General features: G+C 40.4%; 1 protein-coding gene across 2 annotated transcripts in view; it reads right to left on the reverse strand.

The window, feature by feature from the left end:
* Positions 1-24,797, reverse strand: part of ADGRL4 (adhesion G protein-coupled receptor L4) — an 88,240-nt gene that overhangs the window by 42,726 nt on the left and 20,717 nt on the right. For both annotated transcript variants that reach the window (XM_079981326.1, XM_079981325.1), the window contains exon 3: positions 3,324-3,476. In XM_079981326.1, coding sequence (XP_079837452.1) covers positions 3,324-3,476 — 153 coding nt within the window. The remainder of the gene's footprint in view (positions 1-3,323; positions 3,477-24,797) is intronic.

The following is a 24,797-nucleotide window of genomic DNA, read 5'->3' on the forward strand; positions in this document are numbered from 1 at the left end:
TACTCTTTGTCTTCACCATTGGATCCTGTTTGTTTATCTGCTCCTCACTCTAGCCCATACTATATAGGGGAGAAAAGGAAGGGCAGTAGATCCCATGCCTTGCTTGCCCTGTCTGACAAGCAACCAGAAAGTGATAGCCAAGAAGAGGATGAGGAGGAGCAGCAGCAGCTGATAATTTGGGTGGTGATGAGATAAACCTACTGTGGCAGTCCAGGAATATTGCAGTTAGTCCAGGACTGTTTAAGGTGAAATAGAAAGTTGCCAGGTCTCTTCTCTCTCAACCCAGTGGCTACCACTGACAGCTCTGATCATCTTTTGCAGGGTGGAAGTGGAGAAGATGGGTTTTAAGCAAGCATGCTCACATTTCCACACCCTTAACCAATTAAGTGCTGCCATGGCTGACGGTCAAAGATTGCAAGATCAATGTAGGATCTGAAACAGCAACCTTAAACAGAGTAATCCCCATTGAACACAATGGAATTAACGATACATAGGACTGTGCTGCCAGTGTCCATTTTGTCTGCCACTGATATTCTGCTACTTCTCAAAAGCGAGATGGGCACCACAACCCCATAGTCGCCTTTGACTGGACTTGACCGTCCAGGGGTCCTTTACCCTTTACCTTTACTTCGCAAAACTGCTATTTTTATTGTTGAGTCCAGAGATATATTTTTGTTAAATGTGTTTGTGGGAAGGGGAATTATTGGGTTGTTTTTGTTTGTTTTATTATTTATTTTGTATTCTCATTTTGTATTTCATGTTTTGAACTGCCCTGGGAATTTTGGCCGACAACAACAGCAACAACCGCTCCTCACGTCAAATGGGGGGCGCTTTTTGTGTGGTCGCACACAGCCCCTCCTGATCCTACGTGACCCCCGGAAATACTAACCTCAGACAGTTAACCAATCCCAGGTGGGGAGGCGTTGCCAGGGGAACTGGTCTGCCCTACCCACACAATAGAGTGTGGAACTTACCTGGGAGTCCTCAATTGACTTCAGAGCTTCTCCCACCCTGCCCTCCCTCAGTTATGCCTTCTTTTGCAGGTTAACCTCTTCTTCACAGGTGTGCGAGCGCTGCTACATCATTGGCTGCTGTTAAAGGACCGGGAAGGAATTTCCCTGTAGCCTTCCCTGTAGCAAAACTTCACAACTTTGATGGTTTCAGGCCTTGGGCGGAATCCTTTAGTCTATCTTCCCTAAAGGGGGGGGGGCGTGAAGCGGTGACCCATGCCCCCTCTACGGGGGTGATCCCAGGGTTCCCTGTTAAAGGGGTTGTTTTGAGGGGAGTCATTGGCCATACATCAATAGGTTGTCAGTGCTCTCCCTTGTGTTGCAGCAAAATGGGGGGCGGACTCTCTGCTTAAACATACGTTTTCCAGAGCCAGCCCAATCCCCACGCTAGGATAATGCTGATGTTCCCCAGATCGCCGGCTGGGGACTGGGAGGGATAAACGCCCAATGCCTAAGCCAAGGTCTCCCTACATCTGAATCTTTTAATAAAGTTGTGGCCAATTTCAATCTTATAGCACATGAGTCATTATTTCACCCGGGTGTCGCCTGGGGTTGGGGGGGTCTCCACCTGTCCACGCAACAACAACAACAACAACAACAACTAATAATAATAATAATAATAATAATAATGACCACTTTCTCTGTGTGATCTCCTATCAAGCCATGAATCCCATTTATGGACAACAGGGTCTCACATTCTCAAAATCAAGAACAAAATACTTATGGCATTGGGGTCAACAGTGTTAATAAAAAAGAGTTTCATAGAAGTATGAAGCAATCTTAAAAAAAAAGTTAAACAGTCACCTCCATAGGCATTTATCTTATATTGGGTGTACAATGAGAAGAATTAATTAACCAGTACAAGGAAGTGTGAGAGATGTATCTCAAACAAGTTGCAATCAACACAGGCATAATATACTTGCCAAGAGAATGTGGATTTATTGATGTTTTCCCTAGTCCCAGAGGGGGCAGCCCAGCATCATGAGAAAAAATGCCAGAAGAAGAAAAAAAACAACACAATATATATAGTTCTTCCAGAAAAGAGGAATCCATTGGGTCTATGTAAAGGTTAAAGAATACCTTTTTCTAGTAGATTTTTATTCAATATATATCCTAAATATATTCTGTTTCAGATATGTAAATTCCAAAGAGTACGTAACATATGGTAGAGGGATAGACTTCAGTATATTATGTTTATTTTACTTGTTAACTGTGGTTGGAGCTTGATAGGATATTGAATAGACAAATGGGATTCATGGCAAGCTTTTCCATTTACTATAATTTAAGGTAGCAGATATCAATGTCTGTAATGAATAAGAGCACAGAGCTGTTCCTGATATAGCAGTGAGTGGGGAGTCCTTTGAAACACCATAGCCATAGCTCAGTGTTAAGCACCTGCCTTGCATGCACTACTGTAGGTTCCAGGTTCAGTCCTCAGCCTCCAAAGGTAAGGCTGGGAGAGAACCTCACCCCAGACCCTGGAGAGCCACACCCAGTCAGTGTAGACAATCCTGATATGCATGGACCAATTGTTTGACTTGATATAAGGTAGCTCCCCATATTCCCGTTTCAATGCACTTCTCCTGGGCTCCTGGATCCTTCAGCTAGTGAGAAGACACAGTAGGTGAATATGAAGACGTATGAAGTTAACTTGGTGAACACAGTTCTTCTGAGAAGCTTGGACTGGGAAGACCATTCCCAAAGGCTTATCTCTCAGGAATGAGCCCTGCTGCTACACCCGCTGCTACGTGTGAATCCTGGGTATGGGGCAAAGTAAGCGATATTACCCTGCAACCTTATCAGATACCCAAACCCCACTTTTTCCTTCTCTTTTCTAGAGCTCCAATTCTAGCAGGACAGGATATGTCAATGATGGGTGACTATGAAACCTCCATTTAACTTCCTCAGAACATCAGCCATGGGGTGAGCCTCCCCTTTCCCCAATTCATGGTAGGAAATGTGAGGTTGAAATCCTTCTTATTACTTATCCAGTCAAGTGGATGGTAGACAAAAAAGGATAAGGCAGGAAAAAAAAACTATTTGTGGAACTATTATGCTTGAAATGTCCTGTGTTCTTTGTGGGATGACTGAGAAAGGTTTTGCTGAGGCTAACTGAATCATGTTTATGGGAGGATATCAGGATTTACAAGTTTATGATTCAGAAGCTGAATGAAAATAGAGTGGAATATTTAAGTAGAAGTTTCATGACTGGCAACAAGAGACTCAAGCTCTACAGTTCCATACAATTTTTGGTGGTGTATATCAAACCAGAGAAAACACGCAGCAAGAGAAGCATATCTCCTGGTATCTTACCTACACAAGAAGTCCCATCATTGGTCACAAAGGTGGTATTACGATTACTCGACCGGAATCCAGGTACGCACATGCAGTAGTAACTTCCTACTGTATTTGTGCAGTTGGCATTTTCTCCACAAAGTTGTGTGACATTTGTACATTCATTGTCATCTGCAAAGAAACAAAAGCAAATCATCCCCAAGCTCTCTATTCAAATCTCTCTCCTCTTCTGCAGAATTCCAGGAAATTATATCGTGGAAAGGACTCTGTCTTCTACTGATGGAAATGCTTGAAGAAAGGATGAATCCATTTCCAAACAACAGATTCAATATTTATCCAGACTAGAATCCTTCAATAAACATTGATTTGTTTGTGGTTTTATGGCAAATACTCATTACTTGTAAATTGTAAATGCTCTATAGCCATCAGTGAGAATGGAGAACCCACACAGTGTCCAGCTTTCATAGAATTGTATGGTTGGAAGGGATCCTGAGGGTCATCTAGTCCAACTTCCTGCAACCCAATGCAATGCAGGAATCACAACTAGCTCATACATGGCCATCCAACCTCTGCTTAAAAACCTCCAAGGAACAGGAGTCCACCACCTTCTTTTAAAAATAAAATAGAATTGAGACTTTCACATTTGCAGAGGTCTCTAAATACTAAGCTAGATAATCTGAACCCACATTATGTTGATATATATCGCCCCCCTTTTCCATATTCAGATCTTTGCATCACACTCCTACACGTCTCCAAAGAAGTAAGCCCTGTTGTGTTTAGTGGAACTTAGTCTCACTGACACGCGTATGGGACTGCAACCTTCATTTGCTTGCCATTACTCATTGAGTTTTTGTGTGTGGTTTTTTTTTTTTTTTTGTAAATGATTCATTGGTTTTTATAACAGGTTTTATGAAAATAATGTAGTTCACATTTCTTTTGATGGAAGACTCAGAATAATTGAATTATCAGGAAATTTATAAATTCAAAATCTGGAAACAAATAGAGATGATGAACGTGTGCAGAGAGCAGGGCTATGCAAGGTACAGAAAGGAGGTATTTTCTAGTTGAGTATGGTGAGATACCCCTTCATGGATCACTGCCTTGTCGTGGCGAAGGGGCTTAAATAACTCCAAGAAGCTATGAGCTATGGTGTGCAGGGCCACCCAAGATGGACAGGTCATAGCTGAGGGTTTAGACTAAATGTGATCCACCTGGAGAAGGAACTGGCAAACCACTCCAGTATTTTGCCGAGAAAACTCCATGGACATATAAAAGGAGAAGCTTTGAGAAGAAAGTGAGAATTTCCAAGGTATGTTCTGGTTCATGGGGTCACAGAGAGTCAACTAAGACGACTAAACAACAACATGGTGAGATAACAAGAGGACAATGAATGAAAATATATAGTTTCTGGTAGGAACATACATAAGTTTAAAGCAATTGGTGGCTGGACCTTATTGGTGCATGTTTAGTTATTTAGTGTACGCATTTCCCAATGGGCTGCTCCAGATGAGTTACACCCCCTTAGTCCCCTCACTAAATAGTTTGTATATTTCAGCAATATGCTGATATGCTCATTGACCTTGCTTGCCTTCCTTTGTGTACCTCAGATTGCAATCAAAGGACATGGTAGGAGTTTTGGGGTACCATAAGGTTTTTTTTTTGGCAGGGGGGAAGCACACCTTTGAATATTAGTCCAGAAACTTAAAGTGTTGACCAAGGGACAATTAATCAACAACATTCATAGCAGCTTGCTTATTCAAGGCTGCTTGCATATACAGAAGCATTGAAATGCCTACAGAACATGCATGCCAGGTTTTCCCCATTTACTGTCATGTTACAGACAGTTTCTGTCAGCCTATTCAAGCAAGGAACCATTCCTGGTACTGTGCTGACTGAAGGGAGAAGCATTCAGTCACTCACTGAATGTGAGAGGTTTATCAAACAGTAGAAGATAGAATCTTAATCGTTCTTTATGTGAAGGACAATTGACATTTTGTTTAAGAAAACGATGGGCTTCAATTCTTAAGTGAATGAGCAAGAACACTGCAAATGTGAGCCTTTATTTCATTTCAAAAATACATGGCTTCTTTCAACCCTCTGCTTATTATTGTATCCACCTCCTCCAAACCCTCTCCTCTGCTAAGATTCAAGTATAAAAGTTGCAACATGCTTTCCCCCCACCTTCAACTTCAGATATAAGTGTCACAGTGTAGAAAACATGCTTTTATTACAACCCTCAAGGGGTGCAAGGAAAACTCCCAAGTGGTATAAATTGTCTCGTATGGTGTTCACTATTAAAAACTTTTACAATTTTGGCTAATTAACTTTATCATGGTGTTGGCATTACTCCCTCAACTAGATGCTTGTAAAGATTTTACTGGAGACTCATATACAGTGGTCACACTCCTGTTCACAAATTCGTTTTAGACCAGTGCTGCTATTTCCCTCCATTTTCTAAAAGGAAACAAGCTCCTTTTATTGCTTCCTTACAAGGCTGGCTTGTGTTTAGTCACTGGGCCTGACTGACGAAATTCCTGTGGAATTAAGTTGCACTCAATGACCATCTGCAGGAATGACGGACTTAAATGGACATGCTCTAAGAGGCGCCTTCTTATTTAATACTAGGAAGCCAATGAAGTTGCGCCAGCAATATTACTCTTGATTTATTTCAGTGTCAGCCTCAGGCCCTGTATAAATAGGGTAGAAAAGGATTTCTGTAATCAAGTGCCTGGAAAAAGTTAAAGCAGTTCCCCCCTTAAAACTATGCTTTATCATGATCTCTTCCTTTTAGTTTAATTTACACTCACATTCTAAACCAAAGGATGTAGGCAGCAATAATACTTCACATTTGTATAGTGCTCAAAGTGCTTCATATATATTGAACCTGTAAGGTGGATTAGTATTATTATGCCCGTTTTCTATATACTATAATGCAGTATCATTTCTACTAAACTATTCTGGTGTTAATAACAAATATTGTCAAGCTGCCATTTATTTCAACTCTACCACCCCTTGAAATGGCAGCAATTTTAGGTTGAGCAAAATGTAGTCTTCTGCTGCTTTGTCCATCATAGTAAGCTATCTGCCCGCTCCTCAAAATATTAGAATTCACCCACCTTCCCCCCAGTCTCCAAATACCCATTTATTTTCACAGGAAATAAGTAGGTCTATAAAAATGGTGTGCGTGGAAATTTTTAGTTTGGTTTACATTTTGATATATACCTTTGCTATTTGCACTTCCTGAAATAATATATAACCCTAAATGTAGGTATCCTTGAAATCCACACTTATCCAAATTTTGTGAGGCAGCTGTCTAACCAATAATGTGTACAAAAATGAGTAAATTGGTAAAAGTGTGCATTAATAATAATAATAATAATAATAAGGGCATAAATTAGTGAAATTATCATACACAGTTGCATTACATTAGGAGAAATTGCTTGCCAAATAATGACCGTCACATTTGCATGTCTAAAGCATTGATTGAATTGACATAGCAACAACTAGTAGCTAGTGATGTTCAGAAGGAGCTGGTAGACCTTTCCCCTCTCATCTGGAGGGCCATCCCACAGGTAGGAGAATAGACTAGGCTTTGCCTACTCTTATTTGGATATTACTGGTTATTGTAAGCAACTCTGGGAATTATCTAAGGCTGAAGACTGGGACAAAATGCTAATCCTAACCCTAAAAATTATTCTTTAATGAAATCATTTATTTTTCTGCCAGATGTACACTATGCAAAAGAAAAACTTATTGTCACATATGGTATGTGTACATAGGATTACACCTCTATGGAATCAAGGTATGTCACTTTTCAGTTAGTTAGATGGCAAACAATTGTACTCTTGTGCTTCTTAAGTGTCTCTTGTTTACAAACAAGAAGAAGGATAGGGTGAGAAACAGAAGATGTAGAGGCCACAAGCAAGTTTCCCTGGCCTAGAAATAGCTGTGACAGCAGGGACGCCTTCTTAAGTAAGGCAAAACACTTTAGGTACTAAGTACTTATACAACTATACTGTTCAAGTGTGCATTGTTTCTTTTTCAAAGGAGAAGAATGAGAAGCTCTCATGCACTGCCCATGTGACCTCCTGGGTACCACTCATGTGACTTCCTAGGCACCGTCCCTAGGTTTAGCATCCACCAGCCATGTGTGAATGCTTGTACTAAAGTCAGGAGGAGTGGGTTGTAGCCACTGATGTAATCCCATTTGAACAAGGACTTCTGCTTGTGCAATGGAACTGCCTCTTCCTCTACTTTCCCCTCTAAATATACTCTGGCTTTTCCTCCAAACTAGAGAAAATTTGCGGTGCATGAGAGGACAGAGAGGAAATGTTCCATTGTGCAAGCAGAAGTCATTCCATGAATGGGATGCACGAGAATATATTTTTTTAACATTACCCTTATAACCATTGTTGTTATTGGCATAAGCAAATCTGACCTTTCTAAGCCAAATTATTTTTTTTTAAAAGGATGAAAAAATTATATAAGGACAGTGAATATCTATCCTAAAATAGTCCTCTTCACTTCTTACAATATATTCAAAACATATTAATCAACAACATGCTTCTTAATAAATCAAAGTCTTGAAACGCATAACACAAATCAATTCTGGGACCCAAGGGCTTAAATTTATTCTTCAATTTTTTTATCATAATTTACAATGCTATTGAATGCTGCATGGTTTGAGGGAAGCAGCAAACTGCAGGGTTTATAGATCGGGAATTTTGGAACCTTTGTAAACAAGTTTGTTTTTCTCATCTTGGCCAGAGCAGATATTCTTGAAAGCAATCAGGCATTCATTCTGTGGTTGCATTGCTACCTGGGTTAATTATGCACAACCAAATAACCACCGGCAAAGATACCTCTCAAGCATTGCAAAACAACGTTTGGGGAATGCACTGGAAATTTGTGAAAGGTCCAGATATAACTGAAATGCTGTTGTTATTACTATTATTTTAAATAGGGGGGGAAAGAAAACTTTACTGGACAAGCAATGATCAGTAAATATTGACTTGTTAGTGAAAAAAGCTATGTTCAAATCAGTTCTACATTTTTGTTCTTTCAGGAGTTCTGTGCTGCTCAGATGCTCTGCCTGAGACACATGAAAAGGCATGAACACATTGATTGGCTCCCTCCATTCAAAGGGATGGTAAAGTCATTACAGTCAAATGCCATTGGGCTTAATGCGTCAGTGGGACTAATGGAATTCAGATACAATTTTAACAGTGTACAGCAAATTATTAACATCATATTTTTATTTGATGGCAATGGTGTATTGTTTGCATCCTCCTTGTTCCCATTAAATGTCTCAATGCCAGGAAATCATGAATCATCCATATGGATTAATACAAATACAGTTTTCTACATGATGTCAGAAGTTATCAAGGAATGGTTTGGGCACTTGCTACCTATCATGGATAGAGCTTTTTCATCATTTGAAGAACTCCCTATTAAATAATGTGTTTGCCATCATATGGTATACCGCTGAATATGTATTTTTCATTCACTGAACCTGTATATTAAGTAGACTAAAAGCCTAAATCTGTGCCAAGGCAGTCAAGTCCATTGGTTTCATCATGGTTAGATGCTCTTCAGAGAATATGACTGAGGGTTGACAGTGCACAGGTTGCCCTTAAGGGCGACATATGTATAGATTTATAAGAATTATTCTTCTAAATGTGTGTGGAAGCCAATAAAATTGATTGAGTGGCCATGAGTGGTTAAACAAAAGCCAAAATGTCAAGGGCAAGTGTTTAAACGGTGCAATAATCTGATGGTTTGATCAAAAAGGGTTAAATGATCATAGGATATGCATACCCTAGAGATGTTTGAAAAATTCAATATTTGTGAATTCCAATATGGCCCAAAGTTATCTGTGCACTCTGGACTAACATGGTGATTGCAACTATATAGCATTGCTCAGTGGAACTCTGCATTCCTCTCCTCTCTCCTGCAGCTCCTTACATAGGTATATTCAACACCTGTTTCATAGATTTGGGAAATCTTCCAGAGCAGAGTTTGGGGGCATGCATAAAGAGGATAAGGGGAAGTCATGTTATGCAAGCAGAACTCTACTCGTGTAGCATTGGCTACAAACCATAGTTAAGCATTAGGTTTTGCAGTTCAAAATGTTGCAGAGCAATCCTCAACTCAAACCCCGCCTCCAACATTTTGGAAAGAGAATAACATTTACAGTGCAATTCTATAAATATACACTCACTTCTGAGTGGATATTGAGTAATGAGTAAGTCCCATTGATTTCGTTGATGTTGGGAAGCCAGGTAAGCAATGCTGCCCTGCAAGACTCTACTGGCTTTCCCCCACATATGAGTGCCATTCCGTGAGCTCCCCACATGGGTGGGACAAATCTTGCCGCTGATAAAGGCAGCGTTGTTGTTGTTTATGTTGTTAGTAGTATACACTGTGATTCTGTGGCTACTTACTAAAAATGAGTCCAAGTTAACATAGTGGGACTTACAGCTACACAAATATGCTAACAAATCCTAGCGACATGAATCTAAAAATAGATTAATTTGCATAGTGTTGTAAACCTATTTCTTGTATTCTAGCCCAAATTGTTTAAAACAAATTGTTTTAATTAATGATAATTGAAAATGAATGCACTCATGGTCAGTATTCTACACAGAGCAGGTACTTTGTATGTACTTACTTACACAGTAAGTTTTAAGATGTATAGTAAAACATGATCTAACCCGGCTGAGATAAGAGGAAATATTTTCATGGAAGTCATTTTTCATTAAAACAGTCTGTCTCGACTGTTATTCTGAGTGGTCAGCAATACAATCACGGACATAGCCTTGGTTACTCTCAGCTCTACAAGAGATGACTTGAGTCATCTTTCTCACCAATGCTCCTTGCTCAGTCTCCAGACCCACCTCTTTTGCAATTCCTACTCTCATGCCATCACGGCATTGTTGTTGCCACAGCCATCCTAGGAAGGATAGGGATACATGGTCCATAACTGCTGTTGAGGAGCTATGGGGATGAGGATGGACTGCTGGATTTTAGTCACCCACAACACAGCCTGTATCTTCTGTTAGGCTGCTGCTGAGACGGCCCAATCTTTCATTTGTCACCCCATACAGCCAAGTTATCAGCTAACAGGTAATAAACATTACACTCATTTTACTGAATGCCCACATTCACTTAAATGGAGCTTCTACTGGAGTAGTTCTTGATAGACTCTGTCCAAAGTTTCTATCGTCAGTTTTCCTCCACTACCACAAGAGAGACGGTTCAGGCAAAAGGATGAAATTCAGCCTGATTCCGTCCAGAATAAACCTGGACACCAGGTCCCCTGTGGCCAAAACCTGTCGGGGGCGAATTTGACAGCTTCAGGCTGGAGGCCACTGAGGGGCCATCACAGCATGAAACTGGACAGCCCTGCCTTGGAAGTAAGCAGAGCCAAGGCAGCTGGGGAATACATTGATTCATTGCATCCTGCTGTTCTCCTCTGACAGCGGCTCTCTGCTGGCATAGCCTATGGGGAAAACTGGAGCTGCCTTTACGTACTGTAACCCCCAAAGGGAAGCAGTGGTTGAAGTGGCTCACTTAACCCCTCCAAAGCAAGGAAATGAAGGCTTCCTGTAAAACAAATCCCAGCGACATTCACCCTGCTGTGCTCAGCTTGTGTAGAGGTCTCAGCACAGTGGGCCGTCTGACATATATTACCCCTTGTGCTGCAGTGCTGAGTCTCCAGTTATTCAGAAGACAAAACAAGTTCATGGCCGCAATGCCCGGATTAATTCTCACCTTGCCTTTCTTTCAGATGGTGCCTTGGATAAAAGTTTTAAATCTATATGGATAAGAGTCAGGTTAACTCTTAAAAAAAGTAGAAGACCAGAATAATCATTTGTATCAGGACATGAATATTCACATGAACATGGACATGTTTACTGAAATCATGAAGCATGGGAACATTGTATTGAAAATTCACTTGGGAATAAATTCCTTATTGCCCACAGAATCCTTTTATATTTGAAAAGGATCCTTTAACACATCAAATACCTGGAGAGAGAAAAATCAGACTGTTATGAGCTTAACCACACACAAAATCACTGTGGTTAGTCTGAACTATGCTTTACTCGAGCAATCCAATTTCAAAGCATGGTTTAGGAACTTGTTTTAACAAACCAAAGTTAAAATCAATCACAGCTCCCTTTTTGATGGCAACATTACTGTTGATTTACTTCTGGTGTGGGAACTGGGCATGGAGGCTATAAGGTGGAGGCTGCATAGGTGCACTGGTGGACACACAATTATATTGCGTCAGCCCATGCGTTTGCGCAGCACTGACCTTGCCACTGTCTCTCCCCACACTGTCCAAGGAAGCAGCATCTATGCTCTCTGCCAGCTGCTCCTATAAAGACATTTCCAATTTTGATTGGAAAGAAGATACATGCTGTTACATAATTTGCCCAGTTCCCTCCTGTCTCATGGATTCATGCCCATAATTTCTCATTATCTAACTTGATTAATCTAGCTCCTCTTCTTCTTTATTTTTGAGTTTTCCTTGATATCTGGCCGACTGAATACTTTACTCGCAGCTGAGTTGAGCTTTAATGTGTTTTCCTCTTTTTATGTTGTACAAATGAAAGATTACAAATGAAAGATTTTCTTCTGATGATACTTCCTAAGCAAGGCTGAATTGTTCTTTGTGGCTAACCAAATTGTTTCCCACTTGAGAAATACTCATCCCAATCATGCTATTTCTTTTGTGAAGCCCGATGTTACAATTTAGAAATGGGGTTTTGGGGAATGGGTTACTGAAATTGTGTGCCCAGCCACAGAGTCCCCCATCCAGCATGCCCAACTGCTAAAGGGGGTGAAATAACTGGACAAGACAACTGACTGGGGTTTAAAATGCCCAAAACTTTATTGATTTCAGATGTAGGAAGCCTTGGCATAGGAATTGGGCATGGTTAAAGCAGCAAACAACTTAAATGAAGGTTGGGGAAAGGGTGGGTGATGCTCCCGGCCGACTGGATGAGGAGGGCTGGGTAGGCTTTATTGTTGGCAAGTGGACCTGAATGAAGCCTGCCTCCCTCAAGTCCACTCACCAAGCCACACCCCCTGAGGTGAATTAGTGCATTTGAATCGGCGAGTTTGGCGGGAACCCTTGAGCCTCTGCAGTGGCCGAGGGGGGGGGGGGAGTGATATGCACAGGTAATGACTTGCAAGTGTGAATGAGCTAGTCAATGAACATCAATGATAACAGTTTCACATAGCAAGCCCAATTCTTTTCTTGTGGAGTCAGTTCACAAGTTCATCTTCCCGTGACCAACTGTTGACGAATCAAGGATCAAGCTCCAAAGTTTGTCTAAGTCTCACAGAGTGCAGCGTGCCTTTGCTAACAACTCCTCATTCATTTCAGTCATACGTCTAAGAGTAATTTGAAGTATGTTTCGATTACAGAATCCATTTCATGGATTCAGTATAAAGCAGAAGCATTCTCTGTACGCTACAAGAAGTGACTGCTCTCGCCCAGAAAAAAAAAAAGTTGAGCAAGACCTCACAATGGGATGTCACATTTGAGATGTTCCCCTACCAAATGTTCCCAACTCAGGAAGCCACAATAATCATGAAATCAACATTGTTCTCAGCCCTAACCAGTCACAGAAACAAAGAAACAAATCATTGGACGAATACAAACGTTAATGCAGCTGACATTTAAAATAGCTGATAAGCTTATCCAGTGGTATTTAATACAATGAATATATAATTAGAAAATATAATAACTTAAGGGGGGCATTTCTTTATAATCCTTATCTTTCATTCATTTTTCTTAAGTAATAATTTTTTGAGGGGTGGGGGAGAACTTAAGGGGGCTTGTGTTTAGCAAAATGGGTTTAGACATCCAGCTGAGACCCTTCCATTATTGGGGAGCCTTATATGGAGGGCTTATGTGCATTCAGCTTATTATAAGTAAGGAAGCCTCTCTCTCTGCAGATAGAGGTCTTTCCTTAACATGTGCATATCACATGTGACACCGTATGTGAAATTGGAGGTGGGACCAGCAGGAAAGGGCTTGCATCCCCTCCACACTGAACCCTCTAACTGTATGAGAATCATGGGCACATTGCCAATCCCTGCCCCCCTGCAGCACGTAAACCATACACATTTTAGAGGCCTCCACAAGTCTAAGGGTAAAGGTCTGAAGTGAGAAGCCCCCTCTACTCATGCAGGCTCCCAACGTGATATTAGAACCTGGTACTGTCGCAATAACACCATGTGAAATTCTCACACATCTAGAGATACAGTAAATTCTCTTAATCATTTGCCTGCCTGTGCATAAGAGGCATGGTTATGTTACTTGGTTAATTCTCTAGAAAACTGTTTCAGGGAGACTTTTCTATATGATCCCCATAGAAATCCCATTTACACTGCTACATATTGCACACAGCTGTTCCTGCTCTGCAGTTACCAATAAAAAGGACTCGGAGAGCCCCAGAGCATGCAGCAAAGAAAGGCACATAAAAGGCTACAAAGAAAGCACAATTTAATTCTTTCCTAGGACATATTTTTCCAGATTTAATAGGAAAAATACAGATATTTGTCTGAACTGAAATTCTGTCAGTAAATATAGGAAAATGTATTTGTTGCACTTCCCTTACAAGCCCTCCATTTTTTTGTGTAGTTATGCAAAATATCAGAAACAGAATAACAATCCTCTTGATATAGGCCAACCATGGATGCATGGATTCCTTCTGCATCTGTGAAGCAATTCTTGCGCTGCTTCTAACAACCCTTCAGCTGGTCTTTGGTTGGCTATTGGCTTGCTTGCTAAGACTCATTCAGAACAGATCATTTCCTAGACACGGCAGTGTAAATTCTTGTAGATGGATCAATTTGTCTTTGCACTTAAAATCTCAGAATGTCATCACTAAAGCAAATGTATAACCATTTTGACTAGTATCTATTGGTCAGATTTAAACAGGCGACATATATTTTAGATTAACACATTTTAAAGAAGTTATTTGACACATATTTTTAAATACAGTGTCACCTACATTTCCTTTCCCTTTATCACCTCATTATTTGATATATAGCAGCAGCAAAAGATTTCTAGTTATTATGTGAAATGTAGAGTTGATTCTCATGAATTAATCTCTTGACCCAGAAGAGCAGATCAAAAAGCTCCATGCTCTGCTGTGATATGGTAAAACTTACTTTCTACCTTCAGGAAAGCAGGACAATCCAAAGGCCAAAACTATACTTAATTGTAGGCCTTATTCATAACCCACAAGATAATCATTCTTCTTCTGTACATTTCTCCTACACGCCGTTCAGAGCCTACTGTGACGGGAGCCTTCGTCACTGTGCACTTTCACATTTAAATCTCTTCCTCTGTGAAAGGGTACTGACAGTATTCCAGGTTTCTCATCTGTATTTCAGACACTACTTAGATCAAAGCAAGGAAAAGGTCAACGCATGAACCTTAGAATTAAGTTGTTTACGCTCCCACATGCAACACACACAAGCTACAGAGCAAGGACACCCAAGGCAGCATAAACAAATCGAATACCTTTTCCTTCCTTGTTCCCTGAAAAGTACTGTTCTCGGTTCCTAATCAGAGTGTTACAGTATATTTTCCAGCCGGAAAGATTCTTTCAAATTCCTTTGTCCATCAATCACAACGAAGAAGTGCTAGTTGCAAGATAATTGCAAGTTGCCAGACCCACCAAGGGCATCCTCAAGTTCCCAGCTTCTTTGCTTAGACAGTGGCTGGCCATGACAAGCATTTTATTAGCAGATGTGTTGTTGTCCTCATCAGATAAAATTATATTGTGCCCCCCCCCCACTTTGCTTTTACAGCTCTGGGCTTTTCCGTTACTGGACCAGAACTATCAACAACGTAATTGGGAATGGATGCAGGAACAGTTTATGTGGTTTGCAGGCAATGACAACCAGTGTAATAATCATACTTTTATTTGAGAAAAATGGCACATGGTTTATGTTGCAGTTTCTTCCTGTCAAGACATAATTGTAGAGTCATTTTGTTTGTCTGTGTTCCTTTCCCAAGGGTGGGGTGGGGGTGGAGGAAGTAGATAAAGAAAGGGAGAGAGAAGGAGGGAGAGAGGAGCTCCTTCAGAGAAAACATTTAATTGAGAAATGCAAGCCACTTTTTAAAATCCCAATTCTAAAAACCAATCCAGTTTTTATATATATAAAAAAATGCAGTTGCAGAGATAGGCAACAACTACCTTCTACATTCATTGTTCTTCACAATGAATTATTCACCTTTCACAAGTATGTATCTTATTTCCACATGCCTGGCTAGATCGTATAAAAACTGAAAGCTAATAAAGAAAACCATTTCTGCGGTATGAAACAACTAGTGTAATAATAATACTATGAAAGCCCATTTAATTTTCCATTGAAATTCTGTTCTGACATGGTGGATACCTCCTGAATTCCAAAACAGTCAATTTATTACTGTTCTATCTGTATCTTACTACAATATCACCTTGGAAATAAATTGATAAGCTCAGCACTTTTTTTGTTTAATCTCATGCTTGCAAACACTGGCTGGGGATGAATTGTCATACAAGCTTCCATGTCAGTGTCATGGAGGAATCACACTTTAGAAATGGGTTACGACTCTTTCGGTGGAGTGTGGAATGGACTGACAAGAACTCAGGAGATGTCAAAGCATCCATGTCACTCACCCTGAACTAATATTAATAGTGATTTGTTTGCTTTGTGCAGCGGATAAGGAATCTCTGAAAGCCAGGCCAACAGCACCTATGCAGAGGTCACAATAAGTTCTAAAGATCCATAGCAGAGAATTTCTTCCTCTTTTGCACAAATACACCAATTTTCTACACGTGCAATGATTAGAAGCAGCCACCTTATACTAAATTGGTTGTTATTTGTCTGTCTCAGGAGACGATGGAAGAGTGCGCCATCAGGGGTTAAGTCAAACTGTAGGAGAGTTATAGTGCCTGCTGTGGCTGTAGACACCAATATGGGAGAGGCGTATTTTGTTGCAGCTGGGGCAGAAGAAGGCATCCGTTGTGCAGATGCTGGTTTACCATGTCATTTCCCTCCTAAATTATCTAGTCCATATTACAGTGACTTTGTAAGGTATCAGTCAAAGGCCTTTCCTCCATCTGGTACATGAGATTCCAAGGGAACTAACCAAGGCTCCAGCAATGTGCTCTACTGCCAAGCTACACCATTTTCCAATGGGCTGATCTCTCTTTGTGTACATACAGTAGTATTCTTCTTACTCATAGGAAAGAATATGGATCTGTCCACAAGCAGTGCTAAAGACCAATTTAAATGTTATCGATACCACAGTAAGATCACAAGTGGAGCTCACTGTGGTGTGGATGACACTCATCATGGGCCCAAATGTGTGTGATCTTTTCTCCACACTATTGCTATTGGTTATTAGGAATAGATACATGCTTCTGGCAGGAAGAGACTAATATATTGGAATGATTCATGAAGTGAAAAGCTTTTGTTTTCTCTCAGGTAATTCTGGTTAAAGTCAAGATGACAAGACATTGAAGCATATATGGTTAAACCCTCCTGTACCACTATCACCTGCGGTGTGGAAGAGGAATAAAATGTTTGAAAGCTACCAGATGGGGAAAAAGCAACTCAATCCATTCCTGCCTGTGGAAAGCTAGCATATCAGGAAGAACTGTTTTCACATAGTTTTTTACCCTGACATACTAGCTTGTCAGATGCAGGAAGTGAGCAACACAGTATTTTTATCTGCATTCTGAAATCCAGACGAACTGAACTGACTGCATAATTGCATTCCCAAGAGCACATTTGCATTAGTTTTCCACGCTCCCATTTTAAAGTTTGAGGGCTAGGTTGAGAAAAGAACATGACGTCCCTCTATGTGGTACTTTGGGACATAGTATAACTCACTAAAACAATGCAGAGGATCTTGACGTGTTAAGTCATATTTCCCCAAGGAATATGGCCTCAAACAATGGGAAAATCAGGAGTCTGTCACTAAGAAAAGATAAATCTGAACAACACAAACATAGTGAACACAAAAGTCTATGTAGGAGATGTTTACAGTTGCTAATTGTACAATTACTGTGAAATCTCTTGCTGATAATATAAACAGATGATCTTAATTAATTGAACAGCTTAATTCCAGTGGGTGGAAGTGACAACATCAACACTTTTGATTATCTGCTTCCCATAGGAAACATTGTCTTCTTTTTCTTTTTAAAAATGTAAGGCATCTATTGCTAGAAGAAACAGGGTCCTCCTGTGTGAGCTCATGTTTTGTTCCAGGACCTAGAACAGGATTTATGTAACATGATCAAATTGCCCTTTCACATCAGCCTTATTTTTCAACATCACTGTTTCCACAGGCACTTCTATGCAAAGTAAAACCTATTGCTGCTACCTTTCTTATGATGCATGTAATCCAGAAACTAAAGCTAGAAACTAAAGAAAAGAGAGCATTCAGGATGAGGAAGGGGGAGGAAAGTTAAGATAGTGTATTTTCAACATGTTTCCTTAAAAAAAAAAAATAGGGGAGAAAAAATTGGTTGACATGCCAAAGTTGGTACTGAGCAAGCCAATGTTTGGATTCCAATTCTGCATGTTATTTCCTGTAGTTAACCCACTCCAAACACACACATTTACTGCCCCCCCCCGCAAGAAAGTTTGAGGCCCGCTAGAAACATGTTCATAAGCCCCTGGGACATTGCAAGAGTTGCTACCATTGTTTATCAGAAAAGGTTCCTGTGTACCTAAAAGTTACATAGTTGCATGAAATGTGACAAGTTCAACTTGGCCATCTCTGGATATCTATGCTGCATTCAAAGGAGGGGTGGGGGCGGGGGGGGGGCGCAACTTCACAAAATGTAGACCTGATTCAGGAGAAGGGGAAGGAGTATTAGACAATGACAAATGTAGTGGTATGAACGGTTGTCAGAAGTGGACACAAATAAAGTATGATTACTTGCTAAGCTTGCCATTGCTTCCCATTCTCATGGGGTTTTATGACCAATCTACAAAGATTGAGCTTTTTTACACAACTGCAATTTTCTGCTTCAAGTCCTCCAAATATTGTATCTGTAAACCACTCCCTAATTCACATAATGTGGATTCAGAATATGCTGAAGTGGGTCATTGAATGTGTCACCCAGTTTTTAGTTCTCAATTCAAAACAAAGTTGATCATACCATTGTATTAAGTAAACTTGAGATTGCTCTTCATCTCTCTCAAACTCTCTTCTTGAAGCTTTCCCCCGCAAAGGCTTAGAGCAACAAAAGAACTCCAGAAAAATGGCACCAAGCAAACTACATCATGCCAGAGATTCCACCCATCACTGACAGCCCGGATCTGAAAAGTCCCCTCCAATGATAGATCTCACAACACTTCCTAAAGTTGATTTTACTTTTATTCAGGTCAATCTTCAATCAAGACAGAGAAGAAGCCAACTGATAAATTTCAGGATCCCTCCACAATGAAAGACAGGGTCAGGAATGAATACATGCATTGATCACCTGGAAAGAAACCAGCTTTCTTCAGGTCTCAGGTGCCCTCCAGGTGTTTTGGACTTCAATTCCTATTAGCCCCAGCCAGCTGATGGAATTTGTAGTCAAAAACATCTGGAGGGCGTCAGGTTGGAGAAGTCTGAAACAGACTAATTTGTCCATTCGGAACCAAATGTACAGAAGTGCAAACACTTAAAATATTTCCTGCCTCTCTCAGCTCCCTGTTTCCTGCAACATTTTCTCATGCTAAGCAGTAATTTCTTTATTCTCACGTAACACACATTATAGTTAGCCTGGAGTGCTGCTGAAAAATGGCTCCCCTCTGATAAATGACTTCTGCCTCAGTCTAAACTTATAGAACTGCATCCCATGTGGGATCTCAGCTGTTTCAAGGCCCCTGATAACAGCAGCCACTAGAGGCTCAAAACACGACTGCAGGAATCCAAATGCTAAGTAGTTGTATACATGGTGATCAGCATGTGAGGCCATTTTCAATGCTTGTTGTGTGCGCTGCAGTGTTTTCAGAAAAAGTTGGCTTTTGAGCTCTTGACTCTATTTTCTTCTATTTCTTTGTCAGAGAAACAGGTTGCACAAGGCCTTTCATTCCTAATATGCAGAAGGTTGAGTTTGCAAGGAAAATACGTTTTGCTTCATAAAGCTCTTTCATTGCATCCACTTCCAGTGAATAGATTGCCCTTTGCCCACTGCCCTGACTTTCAGATTTTTAGAACACACGGCAATGCTATTGAATCTGAAGGAAATGCAAATAGCAGTCATCTGTGGCAGAGACCCAAATCTCCCCTGTGTTGTTGTCATTTGGGGCCCTTCCAGACTGTCATGATTTTCTGGTGGGACTGAATCACATACCAGCAAATCCAGGCTGCACAATTATAGCTGATTGGGAGATATCTGGCAACAAACCCACTTCCCCCAAAGATTGGACTATATAAGGAAAGTGTTGATAAAATGCACCAGAAGGTGTGGAATAATGCTTGCTTTGATGCAATGTCAGCAAAATATTTGCAAACAAATCAAAATGAATGTCTAGAAGCATGCTTAGTAAAATCAAATAAAATCCTGTTGTCTTCTTAAAATGACTGCAAGTAATCTAAGGCCCCATCTGCACTAGACATTTAAAGCCGTATCATGCCACTGTAAACAGTCATGGCTCCCCCCCCCAAAAAAAAAAGAATAGGGGAACTGTAGTTTGTTGGGTATGCTGGGAGTTGTTATAAGATCCTTATTGCCCTCAGAGAGCTACAATTCCCAGAGCTCCCTAGGAAGAGGAATTGGTTGTTAAACCACTCTGGGAATTGCAGCTCTGTGGGGGTGAAAATTTACTTCTTAAGAAAGACAGATAAAAATTCAGAAAGGCTGCTGAAATATCTCTGAGGAGCCAAAGGCCCCAAAGGGAGTTGTTGTGAATACAGCCCTATTCTGAAGATGAGTATACGCAAGAAATTCAGGACGACTATCACAGCCACTATATGCCAGCCCCAGACAAGTTGTCCCCACGATTGAGGGGGCCCGGCACATGTTGTGCGTGTGTGCCACATTGTCTGTGCGTCTTATGGAGCGAATGCAGGCTGCACAGCTATCCCAGAAGCCAGAACAGCAAGAGGGATCGCTGCGCAGTGAAAGCAGCAATCCCTCTTGCTGTTCTGGCTTCTGAGATTCAGAATATTTTTTTCTTGGTTTCCTCCTCCAAAAACTAGGTGCGTCTTGTGGTCTGGTGCGTCTTATAGAGCGAAAAATACGGTAATTTACACAGCAGTTGTGCAATGAATGAGTCACTCGAGGATGCTGAAAAGGCCCATAATGGCACACACTTTCCTTAACACACATTGATCACTCCTTTTAAATTTAAGATAACAGTATCATTCTAAAGAGAGGGATATGTCCAACTTTTTCAGATGTGTGCCTATGATTGGACTAGGAATCAGAGGATAGTTTCTTAAGGCTAGAATAAAAGCAAGTGGTCTTGGGTATGAAGCAATAAATTCCCCTCAAAGTGCACAGTTTATCGTATTTTTGCAATTTAGCTGAATGGAACAATGAATAAAGTTAATTCTTTAGCTACTATGGGTAATATATATCCTTTTCTCTTAATAATCAAATTGTATTAAGGTAGAGGCTATTTACCAGATATGGAATGTAACTGAACAACAGGGAGACTATTTTAAAATACGTACTAAAAAAGAAAAAGAAAAAAAAAAGGTAACACAACCAAAACAGCATAGATGAATAATACTGGAATGATGATATTTAGAACAATGTTTTGGATTCTCTTTACTGCTTCCATTTTAATAGCAAGTTTCATGTATATTTTAACCACCAGAGAAATGAACCTCCGCAACAAAGGCAGACATAGAAACTGTTTAAGCACTGTGCTGCTCAAAATAAGAAAAAGCTCCATGGGTATAGCAAACAATAAAACCAGCCATAATGCTTTTCTTCTCCCTTCGCTGATGTTAAACACTGCAATAAGATAATGTCCTTACGATTTCCTAAATCTCCTCAATAAGGAGGATATTACCTACTTATTTAATTATTGAATCTCCTGTGACAGAGGAAGCTTTACTAGTAGCAGATCTAAGTCTACTGAATTATTTTCCCTTTCTCATTAATGTGCTTTTGCTTAATAATAGCTGTAAGACCCACTTGGCAATAGAAAAGCAATGGCAAATACTGGCAGAAAGTTGGGATTGATAAGGGGTAGGTGTTATGTGGTATTTATTTAGCACCAGAACTACACAATTTGTGGTCTAGTATTAGTTCCAGATTTTGTGCAATCCTTGGATCACAAGTCACCCTTGCTGGACCCCTCCCCTGAGTAGAGCCCCCTCTCCTTTCTACTGGACACTGCACTTTCATGTGGTCTCCCTCTGAGTCAAGTCCACACCATTGCCCAGAAGTAAAAGGTAAAGCAATTCCCCTACAATCAAGCAGTATACGCTTCGCACCATGCCAAAAAACATGGGGAACCTTTGTCTGGCAGCGCTGAGGCCCATATTTGGGGACAGCAAAATACCGGGGAAGGTTATATGTGGGTGCACTGGTGGAGCCAATCCACCAGCAGCACACCTCCCTCCATGCTGCTCCACCCCTCATGGAAAACCACTGCCAGGAAGCTATGGTTGTGGTTCCACTCCACCAGATCAGCTGCTTCTAGTTTGGCTCACCTAAAGGTAGGGAGATGTAGAGAAAGAAACAGTGCAGAAGCAGACCCGGAAGGCTCTTGGGGAAGGTCTTTAGTGGTCCATTTATGGAATGTGAGCTTTGGCAGATACACCAAGCCCAAGATAGTTCTCCAGGCATGTAAAATATCTCAGTAGAATCTCTGGTTTGTGGAGGGCAGGGCTGCTAAACCTGTGGGGTAGGGGAGCTGTCATGCACTTCATGGACCAATCTACATGACTGTCAAGCTTTGTTTGCCTTGGTCTGATTTATAGATTTATTTACATTTCTGCCACTTTATTCCCAAAGGCAGGTCAGAATACATGCCAAAAGAGGACATAATCTCTTCTGCACGCACACTTGGAATGACAATATGAATCTGCCAGGGCAATGTAAGCACAAGGCATGCTTGCATGAGCCAACTACCTGTTTATACAATAGGGGATGTACTCGATGTTCAGCTAATGAGACTTTCCTTTACGCTACGCAGCTGTATAAATAGTGTCAGTTTACATGTTCCACCCCCTTCATATCTATTTCCTAGACTGGGCACACAGAGACCCCCCAGTCAGGATATGGCTTTTGTAACCCTTTTGTAGTCCTATGCTAAACTTCTATCATGCTATGAAGACTGAACTCTTGGTAAAAATATTGCACAATTGTTTGGCTCTGCTTTGAAAAAGCTGGGGTGGAGTTCACTGTGGGAGGCCAGTTCTTACTACCGGCAAACTTATCATAATAAGAAATCAGGTCAATTAAAACTATTTCACAATTACTGCCCAAAATCTCTCCAAGCTCGACTTGATGTCCACTTTAGAAAGAAATAGATCTGAGCTTCCTTTTCACTTAACAGCTACTGCCTGCGTTCCTGCCTCCGACTACTCTAGATGGAAAGTCATATTAACTTTGAAAAGTGTTCCTGTGAATAGACTTTCAAGTCAATACACATTTGAAGCTATTTGTTTTCCTATTTTCACTGTGGTTGTTATGGAAATAAGATTCTTTCTGCATGCACTATGAACTGCTTACGCAATAAGACTGCAGAACCGATATCACGTATTTGACTAAACTTTATATATTAAACATTTATACCACATTGCTCTTGTCTCTGCAATAAGGATAAATGTCTAAATTTCAATCATTAAAATATTATGTTCATGATGCACTAGGAACAACCCCCCCTTGATTTTATACTGAGCATGACTCTAGAAAACATGTAATGAACATCTGTACTGTAAGATGGATCACACTGAAATTCTCCTCATCTGAATGTCTCCCCAGTTGTTAGGTTTCTGAATGATTTGAATTTTTTTTTTGAAGTTGTTTCCCATGCATTAGCAGGTTTTGTTCAGGTCTTTTGCGCATGCAAGCTTTGTGGCAGTTTTTGGTTATGTCTTTTTCTCCCTTGCTTGTGGTTGATGTGCAAAAGCACATCTGGGCCTCAGTTAACACAGTGCAGAAAGAGGAATACTGATGTAATCATTCCATCGCATTGAAGATTTCTTTTGTGCACTGGTTTGCAATCAGGGTGCATTGGTAGTTGTGCACATTGGTATAATAAGTAACAAGAAAAGGATGGGAACTGAAAACTATGAGAGGCTGTTCATGTGCAAGCACTGAAATTTATTTTAAGAAATTGTCCAAGATATACCAGAAAGAGGAAAAGCTAAATGCAGGGCATCTAATATTTGTGGAAAGTGGGTTATAAGATGTTTTTGGTTTTGTTTTATTACTGGTATGTATTTTGTTTTGTACATTTTGTATTTTCATGAGGTAGGTGGAGACCTCCAGGTATCCCACCTGAGGGAAGGCAAAGCCAAGCCTATGCTGTTGGAGCCACTCCAGATCTAGGGGCTGCGCACATCCACGCAAAGGGCGCCCCCGTTTTAAGCGGGGAGCAGTCATTGTATTTTCATGTTGTGAACTTCAGATGAAGGGCAGGATACAAATGTCGTAAATAATAATAAATGAAATCAATCTAGAATGAATCTATGGAAAAATAATGGAATTGAAGGGTATATCTGCTCATACCTAGACTGTAGCTTTCTGTATCCCAAGTTCAGTACTAAATAAAAATCTCCCTGGAAAGTACATTTGGGATGTTAAATATAAAGCTAAATATGCATAGCCAGTGTTGATCACTCATTTATTCCCATCAGAATAATGGAGAGATGGATACCAATTTCAATTGATGACCTCTTGCATGAGATGTGTGAGGATTGTCCTGCTAGAATAATGAGATCCTTAGTTGTCTATGGTGACATTATATGCATTGCCCCTCTAGATTTTCTTCATATAGATACCTAAAGGATCACTTCAGTATGTCATCCTACGAACACCAAAGACTGCATCTGAATGCACCTTGAGAGCAAAGGAAATAACATCACTATTAAGTTTTATTTGTTAAGAATATTTGTATCCTATCTTTCCAGTGGAATATTGCTCAAGGCTGCTGGCCATAAAAAGAAAAATTATTAGTATGACAAAATTTAAAAAACAAAACACAATAATCCATTTTTTAAAAAAAGATACACCAGCAATATCACTCACCAAACAAATAAACAGCACTAAAAATGCAGACAAATCTATAAGCAGAAGAACACAAAACTGGCAAGCCAAGCTGGCCAAGCCAGTCAAAACAGAAGAGCGTTTTGAAGGATGGCTGTGTTTTGGTTCACATATTGTTCCAGAAAGTCTGAATTGGATAGGTTCAGCTATAAATGTGCACTGAATCTCTAGTCATGGTCCAGATGTTGCCATAGCCAAAGTGTCCAGTGCTTAGCAGTAAAGAAACTGGGACCTTTGACATAACATA

Source organism: Podarcis cretensis (assembly GCF_951804945.1).
Source record: "Podarcis cretensis genome assembly, chromosome: 6".
NCBI classification, from domain to species: Eukaryota; Metazoa; Chordata; class Lepidosauria; order Squamata; family Lacertidae; genus Podarcis; species Podarcis cretensis.